Below are 16,060 nucleotides of genomic sequence, written 5' to 3'. Positions count from 1 at the left end.
TGTTTCTTCCTGAAGCTCTTGTGCACAAAGTCAAGCCTAGGACAGTAGCAACAGAGCCCCAGTCTCCAGTGGTGGCACCAAGACCAGATTCCAACGAGGCTCTGAGAAGATGCTGTCATGAATGTACCTGTTCCATATTTACACATTCCTGCTTAAGAGGAACTTGTTTCCCAGGCATTGTATTCTTTGCTCTATTTTATTTTCATCACATTCATGAATAGTCATTGTGCTTCCCAGTGTTTTGGAGTTAAAAATAAAACAAAGCAAAACAAGATATCATGAGCCAAAGTATGAAGCCCAAGAGATGATCCCCAACCCATGACTAAAAATCTCCACTAATTAAACATGAATGTAAAAGCAGCCTCTGCCTAAGATTCATGTGTACTATGAAGATAAGTGAATAATCCTTAGTGCTTTGAATTTCTGAGAAGAGAGTTAGCATAACATTGTTAGGCATTTTTACCCCGGCTTCAAGTTATTTAATTGTCTTGTTATATAATTTGAAAACTATAGAACAAAACTATAGAAAGGGGAAATATTTAAAATAAAGGGTGTACATTTTGCTGTACATCTGAAACTAACACAACATTGTAAATCAACTATATTTCAATAAAAATTTAAAAAATAAAATCTAGGATGAGGCAAATTTTACCTTTAACTAGACTTATATTGGTTTCATTCATAGCCTGTTACTTTGCAGATGTATTTTCACAAATTGTTAAATTGATTTAATTTTTTTGCAACCTCTGTGCTTTTTCTGGCATCTTTACTATCCCTTGGTGAAATGGCACCATAGCTAGAATTATGCAGAAATGTGACTTCTTTTTCAAACTTGTTAATACATATTGAACATTATGCTGATAAAGCCAATCTCTAATAAAATGAAATAGCTAAGTATGTAACTAAAAAATTAAGGTGGGAAAATTTCAAAATGTGAAGTATAGATTTAATATAGTCATTAAATGTTATTGCCACTTATAATTTCTGCTTTTTATATTTTTAAATTAAATTTCTCCCAATCTGATGATGTACTTTAAAATAAACATATAATTGAATATTTCAAAAAGAAATCTGTTTACAGCTGTTTATGAGACAACCAAGATAATGAATGTAGAATTTTCCTCACTTTTGTTCATCTTTTTCTTTGGCATTCTTCCATTGAACACAAATAGTTATTAATCTATTATATTCCTTTATTCTGCAATGGGGTATATAAGGGTGAGCAAAAGAGCTATCAATCACCCAGTCTTCAAGGGACTGCAATCAACTGGACCTCTGCCAATGATATTATCAATTGTCTTTACCAATATTTATTTGGACACTATGTGCTGGGAATGCAAGGATAAACTAGGCAGGAGCTCATAGGAGAGTGAGACACCTGACATGGGTATTGTTATTTCTAGCAATGGGAGAGTAAACAGGACACTGCAAGACAAGAAGGGAGGGAATGAATCACTTTACTTGGAACTTTGGGTAGAAGATTGATTTCAAAGAGGACTTAGAGTGAGTACCTTTTGAGTTGAAAAGGGAGGATATGGGCACCCAAGCAGAGTGTATAGGCTCTGCCCAGATATGAAAAGGCAGGCTAGTCTGCTTGTAGGTCACAGTCACTTGAGAAGGCAGCATTGGGTAAGTGGTTGAAAGATGAGTTAATACCAGAATATAAGTATCTTAGGTTTCTACTAAGGAATTTGCTGATGTTCATGGATGATGGGAAGAGAGAGATATGGACATACAAGATTTTTAAGCAAGATGATAACATAATTACAAGATACGTGATGACAAGTCAGAGGATGGATTGGAGAGAGGAGCGATTGGGTGATAATAGCTAATGTTGATTGTGTCTGTATTCAGTATTGGCTTTGTCCTAAATATTTTGCACTCAGTAAATGCTCACGACAAGCCCATGAGTTGGGGGCTGTTATAATCACACACACACACACACACACACACACACACACACACATACATATCATATTACTTTGTATATATTTTTTTCACTCCTGGCTCCCCTGCTAAAATGTGACCTCCTCATGACAGAGGCTTGGTTTCATTTATGTTTAAATCCCAAGTGCTAACACAGCATCCAGAATATAGGAGATATTTGTTGAATAGTAGGAGGATGAGAAAGGCAAAGAAGCAATGACATTTTACAATTATAGGGCCCTGGCTAAGTTCTGTGCTGCATGGAGAGCTTTTAAACCAGATCTGTAAACACTAAATATAAAATAAATTAAGTAAATTGGGCCTGGTCCCATAATTCTCCATACATGGCTGTACATGTCGACTTTAATTCTCACAGAGTGATGTATTTTCCTTATTCTTGCTTCTTAGAGTTGTACTTTTGCCAACAAGACTTGTACTAATCTTTCTAAGGAAGAAAATAGGACATGTTGATTGCTGCTTTGGTAATTTAGCTATTATTCTCAGTCTCCTATGTGTCAATTTAAAAATGATCACCAGTGTCAGTATACGGCTGGGAGCCAAAAGTTTTCTTTAATGTTCCACAGGCACAACTTTTCAGGGTTAGGGAAATGGAAATTCTTTTCTCTATAACTGTTAGTATCTACTTTGGAAAGCAAGCAATTAAGAGAAAGCAGATATATCTGTTAATTTGCACAAATTAGTGGTACTAGGAAATAGAGGCTTTTGGAATTTTAGGATAAAGAAAGGTTGGAGTGTTAACCCTGAATTCTTACCTATCCCTGCTACAGAAGAGAATTTGGACATAACTCTATGTGCTTTGAGATTTACACATTTTTCCTCTGGTTTTGTTTTGTTCTTTTCTCTCCTGCTTTATTTTCAGGGTGTGAATATAAGTGGGGGTCAGAGGCATCGTGTCAGTCTGGCCAGAGCTGTCTATAGTGGGGCCGACATCTACCTCCTGGATGATCCCTTGTCTGCAGTTGATGTTCATGTTGGAAAGCAACTTTTTGAAAAAGTGATTGGGTCCTCTGGCATGTTGAAAAACAAGGTAGCCATAGCATCACTTATGCTTTAGTGAGGGAAGGAGAGGATAATCTATGTAGCATTGTGCCCAAAATTCTAATATTTTGTTTATTTATTGAAGCAGGGTAGTTAAATTTCATGTAAAGAATGAGATATTATATTGGTCTTTTACAGACACACTTTAATGAATGTTTTAAAATTTTTTACAAGTTTACTCTGACCACAACTTATGTGATTATTACCTCATTGACTAATACCATATTCAAAGGTGGTTTACATGCCAAAATGAGTTGTTTTTAGCTTAGGTGACTTTTTTTGAAAAGTGGTATTTTGATGCATAGCACTTTTATAAAAAATAGTATTACTTTATTATTTACTACTTAAAATGTGGTATTACTAATCTAGCATTCATAACAATTCAATTGTTTTGTGAAGGAACCAAGAAGAAAGGAATTATTTACCAAGTTCATACTATGTTTGACACTAAATTAGTTCATTTAGTTCTTATGGCAAGTCTCTGAGATAGGCATTATCGTTATTCCTGTTTTATACATGAAGAAACTCAGGGCTTATAATGACTTGATGTAGCTTGCTTAATTTAAGAGCCACAGAGATTTTTAAAAGCCTGTCTGACCACAAAACCATACACATCCATTCACAACATGTGTTTACAGATTTATTAATATAGAGAATTCTGGAAAAATTAAATAAATGTATAAAATAATAAAATAAATATTTAAGTAAAGAATAGACAAATGTCTTTACTTATTGAAATGAAACCAAGATAAATCTTCTCATTCAATTTTATGTATATGTATATAATATATGGAAATATTTAAAAATAAAGACTTGAGTCAAACATGTTTTTGTAATGCTACAGGACCTTAGAAAAAGAAAGCAAGAATGGCAGTTATAAGATTGTTTTTCATTTGCTGTAAATTTGATTCATTTTTAATGAATGAAAAATACCTGAACTAATGGGTTAAAAATATTTGCTGACTTCTTTTTTTCTTTTTTTTTTTTTGTCTAGCAGTGTATCATCATTTATTGTGAAATATATTTATACATGCTGCCTTAAACTGGCACCTACCAAGAATTATACTCTAAAATAGTAAAGACAAAAAATAATGATTGCAGCACTCTTTAAAATGGCTTATTTTTGCCATGTAACCCAGGGAATAAAATACTCTTTTGCAGACTCGAATTTTAGTGACACACAATCTCACACTTCTACCCCTGATGGATCTTATTGTTGTAATGGAAAGTGGCAGAGTAGCACAAATGGGAACATACCAGGAACTTCTGTCTAAAACCAAAAATCTCACGAATTTGCTTCAGGCCTTCAGTGAACAAGAAAAAGGTGAGGACACAGTGAAAAATAAACCTAAGATACAGTGTGCTTACCCATTTTGAAAGCCCATTAATTGCCTGATTTCTTACTATGCACTTTTCTTCATTCATGCTACTTAAGTCAGGAACTGGGTGTCTTCCTTTCTCTAGAAAAGAAACAAGTACATTGGGACACATCAGCTAAAAATCAACCTTGTTTATGATTTTTAAGCAAAATGTTATGCCCCAGGGTCAGTTTGTTCATTTATGAAATAAGAGATTAGATGATTTATAAGCTCTGTTGCAGGTTTAGAATATAATGGGTCTAAACAGTCTACTTTCTTTGAAATTAAATCCATATCAAATAAATAATAAGTATTTAAAACATACTATTGCATGTTGTGGGAGAGAAACAAAAGAAAAGAAACCCTGAAGAATGAAAAAGGAGAATGATATTTGTCTAACTTTTACAAAATAACAACTGAGTTTATTTACTAAAAATCTTTGTTACTATAGTCCTAGTATTTTAAATTAAGATTCATAGATATTTGTGTAAATGAAGTGGTTTGATCTTTATCTAATTAGGACATAAGGATGTTTGAAATCTAGTATTAGTTTAATATTCCAGAGATCAGTCATTTTCCAGCTCTGAAAGTTGGATGTACCATTATCTTTTTCCAGCTGTAGATGTTTTCTCATGTGTACCACCATCATGATCCTTGTTCTATACCTTTCCAGAACACCACTGAGAAATGGCTGTAAAACCAGTGAACTATTTCATAATTGCAGGCTAAAAGAAGACATACAGATCACTGTCACACTACTTCCGGGTAAGATGGCGGAAGAGTAAGACGCGGAGATCACCTTCCTCCCCACGGATACACTAGAAATACAGCTACACATGGAACAACTCCTACAGAACACCTACTGAATGCTGGCAGAAGACCCCAGACCTCCCAAAAGGCAAGAAACTCCCCACATACCTGGGTAGGGCAAAGCGGAGAGATTCCCGCATAGAGGATCGGTGCCGAGCGGCACTCACCAGCCCGAGAGGCTTGTCTGCTCGCCCGCCGGGGCGCGCAGCGCTGGAAGCTGAGGCTCGGGCTTCGGTCAGAGCGCAGAGAGAGGACTGGGGCTGGCGGCGAGAACTCAGCCTGAAGGGGGCTGGTGTGCCACAGCTAGCCGGCAGGGAGTCCGGGAAAACTCTGGAGCTGCCGAAGAGGCAAGAGACTTTTTCTTCCCTCTTGGTTTCCTGGTGCGCGAGGAGAGGGGATTAAGAGCGCTGCTTAAAGGGGCTCCAGAGACGGGCGCGAGTCACGACTGAAAGCGCGGAGCACAGTGACGGGCGTGGGACGCTGGGGCTGCTGCTGCCGCCGCCAAGAAGACTGTGTACGAGCGCAGGTCACTGTCCACACCACCCTTCCGGGAGCCTGTGCAGCCCGCCACTGCCGGGGTCCCGGGATCCAGGGGCGGCTTCCCTGGGAGAACGCACGGCGTGCCTCGGGCTGGTGCAACGTCACGCCGAACTCTACCGCTGCAGGCTCGCCCCGCACTGCGTGCCCCTCCCTCCCGCCCGGCCTGAGTGAGCCAGAGTCCCCGAAGAGGCTTCTCCTTTAACCCTGTCCTGTCTGAGCGAAGAACAGACTCCCTCCGGCGACCTACACAGAGAGGCGGGGCCAAATCCAAAGCTGAGACCCAGGAGCTGTGAGAACAAAGAAGAGAAAGGGAAACCTCTCCCAGCAGCCTCAGAAGCAGCGGATTAAAGCTCCACAATCAACTTGATGTACCCTGCATCTATGGAATACATGAATAGACAACAAATCATCCCAAATTGAGGAGCCAGGAGTCAGTGCTGTGCCTCTGAGGTGGGAGAGCCAACTTCAGGACACTGGTCCACAAGAGACCTCCCAGCTCCACATAATATCAAACAGCGAAAATCTTCCAGAGACCTCCATCTCAACACCAGCACCCAGCTTCACTCAACGACCAGCAAGCTACAGTGCTGGACACCCTATGCCAAACAACTAGCAAGACAGGAACACAACGCCACCCATTAGCAGAGAGGCGGCCTAAAATCATAAAAAGTCCGCAGACACCCCAAAACACACCACCAGACGTGGACCTGCCCACCAGAAAGACAAGATCCAGCCTCATCCACCAGAACACAGGCACCAGTCCCCTCCACCAGGAAGCCTACACAACCCACTAAACCAACCTTAGCCACTGGGGACAGACACCAAAAACAACGGGAACTACGAACCTGCAGCCTGCAAAAAGGAGACCCCAAACACAGTAACATAAGCAAAATGAGAAGACAGAAAAACACACAGCAGGAGAAGGAGCAAGATAAAAACCCACCAGACCTAACAAATGAAGAGGTAATAGGCAGTCTACCTGAAAAAGAATTCAGAATAATGATGGTAAAGATGATCCAAGATTCTATTTCCCAGATCCAAAATCTTGGAAATAGAATAGACAAAATGCAAGAAACAGTTAAGAAGGACCTAGAAGAACTAAAGATGAACCAAGCATCGATTAAAAACACAATAAATGAAATAAAAGATACTCTAGATGGGATCAATAGCAGAATAACTGAGGCAGAAGAACGGATAAGTGAGGTGGAAGATAAAATAGTGGAAATAACTGCTGCAGAGCAAAATAAAGAAAAAAGAATGAAAAGAACAGAAGACAGTCTCAGAGACCTCTGGGACAACATTAAACGAACCAACATTCGAATTATAGGGGTTCCAGAAGAAGAAGAGAAAAAGAAAGGGACTGAGAAAATATTTGAAGAGATTATAGTTGAAAACTTCCCTAATATGGGAAAGGAAATAGTTAATCAAGTCCAGGAGGCACAGAGAGTCCCATACAGAATAAATCCAAGGAGAAATATGCCAAGACACATATTAATCAAACTGTCAAAAATTAAACATAAAGAAATCATATTAAAAGCAGCAAGGCAAAAACAACAAATAACACACAAGGGAATCCCCATCAGGATAACAGCTGATCTCTCAGCAGAAACTCTACAAGCCAGAAGGGAGTGGCAGGACATAATTAAAGTGATGAAAGAGAAAAACCTGCAACCAAGATTACTCTACCGAGCAAGGATCTCATTCAGATTTGATGGAGAAATTAAAACGTTTACAGACAAGCAAAAGCTGAGAGAGTTCAGCACCACCAAACCAGCTTTACAACAAATGCTAAAGGAACTTCTCTAGGCAAGAAACACAACAGAAAGAAAAGACCTACAATAACGAACCCAAAACAATTAAGAAAATGGGAACAGGAACATACATATCGATAATTACCTTAAATGTAAATGGACTAAATGCTCCCACCAAAAGACACAGATTGGCTGAATGGATACAAAAACAAGACCCATATATATGCTGTCTACAAGAGACCCACTTCAGACCTAGAGACACATACAGACTGAAAGTAAGGGGATGGAAAAAGATATTCCATGCAAATGGAAACCAAAAGAAAGCTGGAGTAGCAATTCTCATATCAGACAAAATAGACTTTAAAATAAAGACTACTAGAAGAGACAAAGAAGGACACTACCTAATGATCAAGGGATCGATCCAAGAAGAAGATATAACAATTTTAAATATTTATGCACCAAACATAGGAGCACCTCAATACATAAGGCAAATACTAACAGCCATAAAAGGAGAAATCGACAGTAACACAATCATAGTAGGGGACTTTAACACCCCACTTTCACCAATGGACAGATCTTCCAAAATGAAAATAAATAAGGAAACACAAGCTTTAAATGATACATTAAACAAGATGGACTTAATTGATATTTATAGGACATTCCATCCAAAAACAACAGAATACGCATTTTTCTCAAGTGCTCATGGAACATTCTCCAGGATAGATCATATCTTGGGTCACAAATCAAGCCTTGGTAAATTTAAGAAAATTGAAATTGTATCAAGTATCTTTTCTGACCACAATGCTATGAGACTAGATATCAATTACAGGAAAAGAGCTGTAAAAAATACAAACATATGGAGGCTAAACAATACACTACTTAATAACGAAGTGATAACTGAAGAAATCAAAGAGGAAATTAAAAAATACCTAGAAACAAATGACAATGGAGACACGACGACCCAAAATCTATGGGATGCAGCAAAAGCAGTTCTAAGAGGGAAGTTTATAGCAATACAATCCCACCTTAAGAAACAGGAAACATCACGAATAAACAACCTAACCTTGCACCTAAAGCAATTAGAGAAAGAAGAACAAAAACATCCCAAAGTTAGCAGAAGGAAAGAAATCATAAAAATCAGATCAGAAATAAATGAAAAAGAAATGAAGGAAATGATAGCAAAGATCAATAAAACTAAAAGCTGGTTCTTTGAGAAGATAAACAAAATTGATAAACCATTAGCCAGACTCATCAAGAAAAGAATGGAGAAGACTCAAATCAATAGAATTAGAAATGAAAAAGGAGAAGTAACAACTGACACTGCAGAAATACAAAAGATCATGAGAGATTACTATTAGCAACTCTATGCCCATAAAATGGACAACCTGGAAGAGATGGACAAATTCTTAGAAATGCACAACCTGCCAAGACTGAATCAGGAAGAAATAGAAAATATGAATAGACCAATCACAAGCACTGAAATTGAAACTGTGATTAAAAATCTTCCATCAAACAAAAGCCCAGGACCAGATGGCTTCACAGGCGAATTCTATCAAACATTTAGAGAAGAGCTAACACCCATCCTTCTCAAACTCTTCCAAACAATATCAGAGGAAGGAACACTCCCAAACTCATTCTACGAGGCCACCATCACCTTGATACCAAAACCAGGCAAGGATGTCACAAAGAAAGAAAACTACAGGCCAATATCACTGATGAACATAGATGCAAAAATCCTCAACAAAATACTAGCAAACAGAATTCAACAGCACATTAAAAGGATCATACACCATGATCAAGTGGGGTTTATTCCAGGAATGCAAGGATTCTTCAATATACGCAAATCAATCAATGTGATACACCATATTAAGAAGTTGAAGGAGAAAAACCATATGATCATCTCAATAGATTCAGAGAAAGCTTTTGACAAAATTCAACACCCATTTATGATAAAAACCGTGCAGAAAGTAGGCATAGAGGGAACTTTCCTCAACATAATAAAGGCCATATATGACAAACCCACAGCCAACATTGTCCTCAATGGTGAAAAATTGAAACCATTTCCACTATGATCAGGAAGAAGACAAGGCTGCCCACTCTCACCACTCTTATTCAACACAGTTTTGGAAGTTTTAGCCACAGCAATCAGAGAAGAAAAGGAAATAAAAGAATCCAAATTGGAAAAGAAGAAGTAAAGCTGTCACTGTTTGCAGATGACATGATACTATACCTAGAGAATCCTAAAGATGCTACCGAAAAACTACTAGAGCTAATCAATGAATTTGGTAAAGTAGCAGGATACAAAATTAATTTACAGAAATCTCTGGCATTCCTGTACACTAATGATGAAAAATCTGAAAATGAAATCAAGAAAACACTCCCATTTACCATTGCAACAAAAAGAATAAAATATCTAGAAATAAACCTACCTAAGGAGACAAAAGACCTGTATGCAGAAAATTATAAGACACTGATGAAAGAAATTAAAGATGATACAAATAGATGGAGAGATATACCATGCTCCTGGATTGGAAGAATCAATATTGTGAAAATGACTCTACTACCCAAAGCAATCTACAGATTCAATGCAATCCCTATCAAACTACCACTGGCATTTTTCACAGAACTAGAACAAAAAATTTCAAAATTTGTTTGGAAAAACAAAAGACCCCGAATAGCCAAAGCAATCTTGAGAACGAAAAACGGAGCTGGAGGAATTAGGCTCCCTGACTTCAAACTATACTACAAAGCTACAGTAATCAAGACAGTGTGGTACTGGCATAAAAACAGAAAGATAGATCAGTGGATCAGGATAGAAAGCCCAGAGATAAACCCACGCACATATGGCCAACTTATCTTTGATAAAGGAGGCAGGAATGTACAGTGGAGAAAGGACAGCCTCTTCAATAAGTGGTGCTGGGAAAACTGGACAGGGACATGTAAAAGTTTGAGATTAGATCATTCCCTAACACCATACACAAAAATAAGCTGAAAATGGATTAAAGACTTAAATGTAAGGCCAGAAACTATCAAACTCTTAGAGGAAAACATAGGTAGAACACTCTATGACATAAATCACAGCAAGATCCTTTTGGACCCACCTCCTAGAGAAATGGAAATAAAAACAAAGATAAACAAATGGGACCTAATGAAACTTCAAAGCTTTTGCACAGCAAAGGAAACCATAAACAAGACCAAAAGACAACCCTCAGAATGGGAGAAAATACTTGCAAATGAAGCAACTGACAAAGGATTAATCTCCAAAATTTATAAACAGCTCATGCAGCTCAATAGCAAAAAAAAAAACAACCCAATCCAAAAATGGGCAGAAGACTTAAATAGGCATTTCTCCAAAGAAGATATACAGACTGCCAACAAACACATGAAAGAATGCTCAACATCATTAATCATTAGAGAAATGCAAATCAAAACTACAATGAGATATCATCTCACACCAGTCAGAATGGCCATCAAGAAATCTAGAAACATTAAATGCTGGAAAGGGTGTGGAGAAAAGGGAACACTCTTGCACTGCTGGTGGGAATGTGAATTGGTACAGCCACTATGGAGAACAGTATGGAGGTTCCTTAAAAAACTAAAAATAGAACTACCATATGACCCAGCAATCCCACTACTAGGCATATACCCTGAGAAAACCATAATTCCAAAAGAGATATGTTCCAAAATGTTAATTGCAGCTCTATTCACAATAGCCCAAAGCTGGAAAGAGCCTAAGTGTCCATCATCAGATGAATGGATAAAGAAGATGTGGCACATATATACAATGGAATATTACTCAGCCATAAAAAGAAACGAAACTGAGCTATTTGTAATGAGGTGGATAGACCTAGAGTCTGTCATACAGAGTGAAGTAAGTCAGAAAAAGAAAGACAAATACCGTATGCTAACACATATATACGGATTTAAAAAAAAAAATGTCATGAAGAACCTAGGGGTAAAACGGGAATAAAGACACAGACCTACTTGAGAATGGACTTGTGGATATGGGGAGGGGGAAGAGTAAGCTGTGACAAAGCGAAAGAGAGGCATGGACATATATACACTACCAAACGTAAGGTAGATAGATAGTGGGAAGCAGCCGCAGAGCACAGGGAGATCAGCTCGGTGCTTTGTGACCACCTGGAGGGGTGGGATGGGGAGGGTGCGAGGGAGGGAGATGCATGAGGGAAGGGATGTGGGAACAGATGTATATGTATGACTGATTCACTTTGTTATAAAGCAGAAACTAATAAAAAAAAAAAAAGAAGAAGGCATACAGAGTTATTCTTAGTATTTCCTACACGAACGGTATCTATTCATTCACTTTACACTTTACCTGGATATAAAAGTCAGAAAGATATGAAACTGGTTTATAACAAGATCAGTGCAAATTAGTATTTTAATGCCATGAAATCAAAAAGCAGAGCCATTTTGCTGATGTGTTTCTCTAAGCTAATACACATTAGGTATGCACTACTATGTTTTTTATTCCTTGTTTATACTCCTTTCTCAAATTTAAATATTTTGTATGTAGACACATTCAGAAATACCTGATCTATGGTCAGGTGGCTGTGATCAATCTTAATAAAAGAAGACCTTGTCTTTTCTTAATGGCTAGCAGTTTTGGAAATGAGCCGTTTGCCTATTTGGTCAGGCTAAGTAATAATTTATATTTAGTGTGTAGGAAAGATATATCTATGAGGGTCTCTGAGGGCTGCAATGAGGATGTGGTCATTTTCTCTATCCCCAGCACTTAGGTAGCCTCATGTTAGGCAAATAACAGGTACTCAGTAGCTGTTTGTTAAACAGATGAATATGCCTCCATTTTTTCTACCAAAAGTATGTCTCCTCAGAGTGAATGGGATGATTTGTAATGCTATGAGCCAGGATATATTTTTTGCTATTTATTTTAAAGGCAACATGAAATATAAGTTGTATTACTTTGGAAAATATAGCTCTGAAAGCAGGCAGTGTGTAAGTTTTAAGTTCAATATTTAATCTACCATAAAATATGGAACACAATTTTGAAAGTTGTGGAATTTGCTCTTGTTTAAGTCTCCAGTTTTGGAAACAAATATCATACCTCCCTCCATTGATATATCTTATGTACATCAGTCCTCTGTGGTAACAAGTGGAAAACATTCTTGAAGTTGAGCTGGCATAAATAGATGTTACTATCTTAGCAACAGAAATATGACATATTTAGGAAAATGTAAATTGAACTTTCTTCTAATTACTTCAGTATTGTATCTTTTCTGTTAAAATTCAGAAAGGTGGTGAGTAGAGATCATTTTTGTACTAGAAATAGAATATGTTTTTTACAATGAATATTTCTAGGATTTTGATTTATTTGGATGCTGAGTAAAAAATATATAAAGTCTTTTAAAAAGCAGGCATAAAATTATTCATGTTAATACTAGATAGATAGATATTTGTAAAAGGTCAGCCATATATATTGTAATTTTATTAGTGACCACACAGAGCAGAACAAAAATAGATTAACTGATATAAAATTGATATAAAACATCCCCCAGACAACAACTTCAAACCTGGTTACATTTAGTCACATTCCTGCAGTATTGCCCTTAGACCTGGGCCAATTTGACCCAGTCCTGTACTACATCTCTGCTCTGCCTTCCCTGGCTGGCTTTCTGGCCAAGGCCTAGGGATTGTGCCCATCGGGGGTCCTCTTCCCATCCCCCACTCCTTGACCACTCCAGGTAATTGGAGTCCCAGAGTTCTCTGCCCATATGACATAAATTTGCTCCAAGGACCTGGGCTCTCATTCTTTAGTTCTACCCTCTTAAGGGTTGACTGCTCTACTGGCATTCACTACTCCTTGGATAAAGGATTTTTTTTTTCTTGGAGGAGGGTTAACAGAGTCTGGACATGTAGCTGAGGCAGCCACAGACATGGTGAGGGGTGGAGCTGGGGTGGGAGAAAACCCAGCAAGGACCTTGACCACATCACCCGGGACTACCGCATCCCCCAGAGGAACTCGCAGGGCTGCAAACACTCTCACCTGGATTTTGCCTTCCAGGTGGTTGGGAAGGTGTATGTGTTAGGGTAAGCGATAGAACTTATTTACCAGTCTGTTAGTTCCATCTATAACTGTCAAATACGTAGAAGTATGGTATGTAGGCCTACATTTATACTCTTGCCCCAGTTACCACAAATGTTAGGTGCAGGCCTGTCCCTGTGGAGAATTTCTTTCTCTTCTTTGCATAAGTAGTGAATAAAAACCAACTTATATCTGAGAACATTTTTATCGGAATTTAGAAGAAAGAGGGCTACAGGACAGAGTGTGATTTGAGAAGTGTGATCCCCACTTCTAAATTCAATCTGTGGTCTATCATTTATTTTTTACGATTTATTCTTTTTGGCCTTGAGTCTATTCAGGAATTACTTTAAAAAGCACACAATATTTCCATTTAAAATTTTTTATTAACTTAATGTGACATGAAAGTGGGAGTAAAAGTCAGCACAACATAGTAGAAAAAACATGGGGCCAATTTCAGGAGTCCTGGGTTCTGGTTCTAGCACTGATAATTATATGAATCTTTGTAAAAATGACCTCTTTTCATTCTTCCCATTTATGAAAAATGGGACTTGAACTAGATCTGTTTGTCCTGGCGTCTGATATGGAAATGAACAGTGTACATTTTTATCACTCCCTTGCCCCCAAAACTGCTTATGACCCAGACACTTTTTCTTTTCCTATAATTCTCACTCTCACTACCAGAGTTGATGACAGATAAGTAGAGTTTACAGTATAATTTGGTTTGGATACATCAGATCTCTAAAAATCCATCTAGCTCTGAAAAATCTATAAGTCTCACCTTATGGGGATATTATATAAGAGGTGAGAATCAGAGGAGAGAAAAGAGTTTATGAAAAAAAATATGACTAAAGATAAATTTACATATTTATAGGTTTAGTCTAGGATAATTCTTACCCATACTAATAATACTGATGATAGCTAAGATGTCTTGGGTATTAATTCTCTCAATATAGTCACAAGTGTTTTACTTAATTCTCCCCAAAACCCCCTGAGGCTATATGGTCCTAATTTTACAAAGAAGATATACATCTTGCCCAAGTTAAGACAGTGTAAGTTTCAGAATTTGAATCCATCACTGCCTCTGTTTCATGCCAGAGGCCAATCAAACTCTTAAACATTGTACCAAACCTGTAGGAAAAAGTACATTGACTTAATGTGAAAGACAGGAAGGAGTGTAGGGCTCGGCTCACTCTTGCTCTCTCCATCTCTCTGTCTTTCTCTTTTTCTCTCTCTCTCCCTCTCTGTCTCTTTGACACCTTTGGGTTTCAGGCAAGTCACTTATCCTATCTGAGTTTTACTTCTCCCTTCAAGATAAGGGTAAACTTACCTGTTCTCTTTATCTTATCAGCTCATTTTGGCACTCAACTTGTATAATGTATGTGAACGCGTTCTATAAACTATAAATATATAAATTCAAACATTATTATTATCAGCTATAAAGATGAAAATGTGCCTTAGGCAAGAGAGGATGTAACATCCCCAAATTGAATTTTAATTCTGTGAGACATGGAATCCCACGTTTCTTAGAGGTAGTTGATGTAAATCAGAGGCTTCCTTTAAGGACCAGATGTTTACTTCTAGAAATAAGAAAACATAGAGTTCATATAAGAGACCTTAGAAATCTCCAAGTCCACTTCCTTCTTTTTAAAGATAAGAAGTCTGAGATTCAAGGAGGTTAAGTATTACACTCTGGGAAAAGACAAAAATCTGCCTAGCTCTGAGATGTTTCCCATAGAATTCACTAACAGTAAGTTGAACCTCAGTCTTGTAATTCTAGATGTGTGACTTTGATTAATGCTACCTGCTTTACTTCTCTGTGCTTTTAATCTGTGAAATAGGGATAATCGTAGCATCTTCCTCACAGGGGTAGTTTTGAAACATAAGAGTTAAAATATGTAAAGTATTTAGAACATTGCCTGCCATGTAGGAAGCTATTATTAGTGACATTAGCAAGAACATGACAGAGATTCGGGGATTACCATTGCATGCTCTTAATACTTTTCACAATAATAACATTTGTCTATAAGACTTGATGATATTGCTTTTTTTTTTTTTAAGACTGGAGTCATGTTCTTCTTGGGCAAATACTTAAACCTTCTGTGGAAGATCCAAAACAAGTTAGCACTCCTCTCTAATGTCTAAGAAAGAACTTCTCTGTAGGCTTTTTCATTACGGAGTCTTAGTTTTATCAAGACATTACAAAACATTTTAGGTGAATAGGAAATAATGGGGAAAATGAAAGGCTCCCAGTATACCTATGGATCCAGAACACAAAACATTCTCTAACTTGTATAATCTTTCAGTGTATTTCTCTCTATTTTGTGCATTGTTTGCTTTTATGGATATAAAAGCACTCACCATCTTCTTCCGCAGCTCATGCTTTAAAGCGAGTCAGTGTAATCAACTCCAGAACTGTACTGAAAGAACAAATCCTGGAACAAAATGATAGGTGAGTATTAGGGTAATACCAGGTTCATAGGGATTATGGACTAATTAATTACATTTTTTAGCATTTAAAATGCATGCTATAAAAATGATCTGTACATTATGATGGG

The 16,060-nt window shown here is 37.5% G+C and overlaps 1 protein-coding gene across 3 annotated transcripts in view; it reads left to right on the top strand.

Annotated features, from left to right (window-relative positions):
- LOC308618265 (multidrug resistance-associated protein 1-like) overlaps positions 1 to 16,060 on the top strand; it is a 100,161-nt gene that overhangs the window by 46,112 nt on the left and 37,989 nt on the right. For 2 of the 3 annotated variants that reach the window (XM_081235857.1, XM_081235855.1), the window contains 3 exons: positions 2,807 to 2,974; positions 4,147 to 4,309; positions 15,879 to 15,954. In XM_081235857.1, coding sequence (XP_081091983.1) covers positions 2,807 to 2,974; positions 4,147 to 4,309; positions 15,879 to 15,954 — 407 coding nt within the window. The remainder of the gene's footprint in view (positions 1 to 2,806; positions 2,975 to 4,146; positions 4,310 to 15,878; positions 15,955 to 16,060) is intronic. The other variant, XM_081235856.1, reaches the window with a different exon arrangement.

The sequence above is a fragment of the Mesoplodon bidens genome, assembly GCF_964165515.1.
Source record: "Mesoplodon bidens genome assembly, chromosome: 5".
Lineage (NCBI taxonomy): Eukaryota > Metazoa > Chordata > Mammalia > Artiodactyla > Ziphiidae > Mesoplodon > Mesoplodon bidens.
Note: the sequence above shows the minus strand (reverse complement) of the source record. Positions and strands in the feature narration are given on the sequence as shown.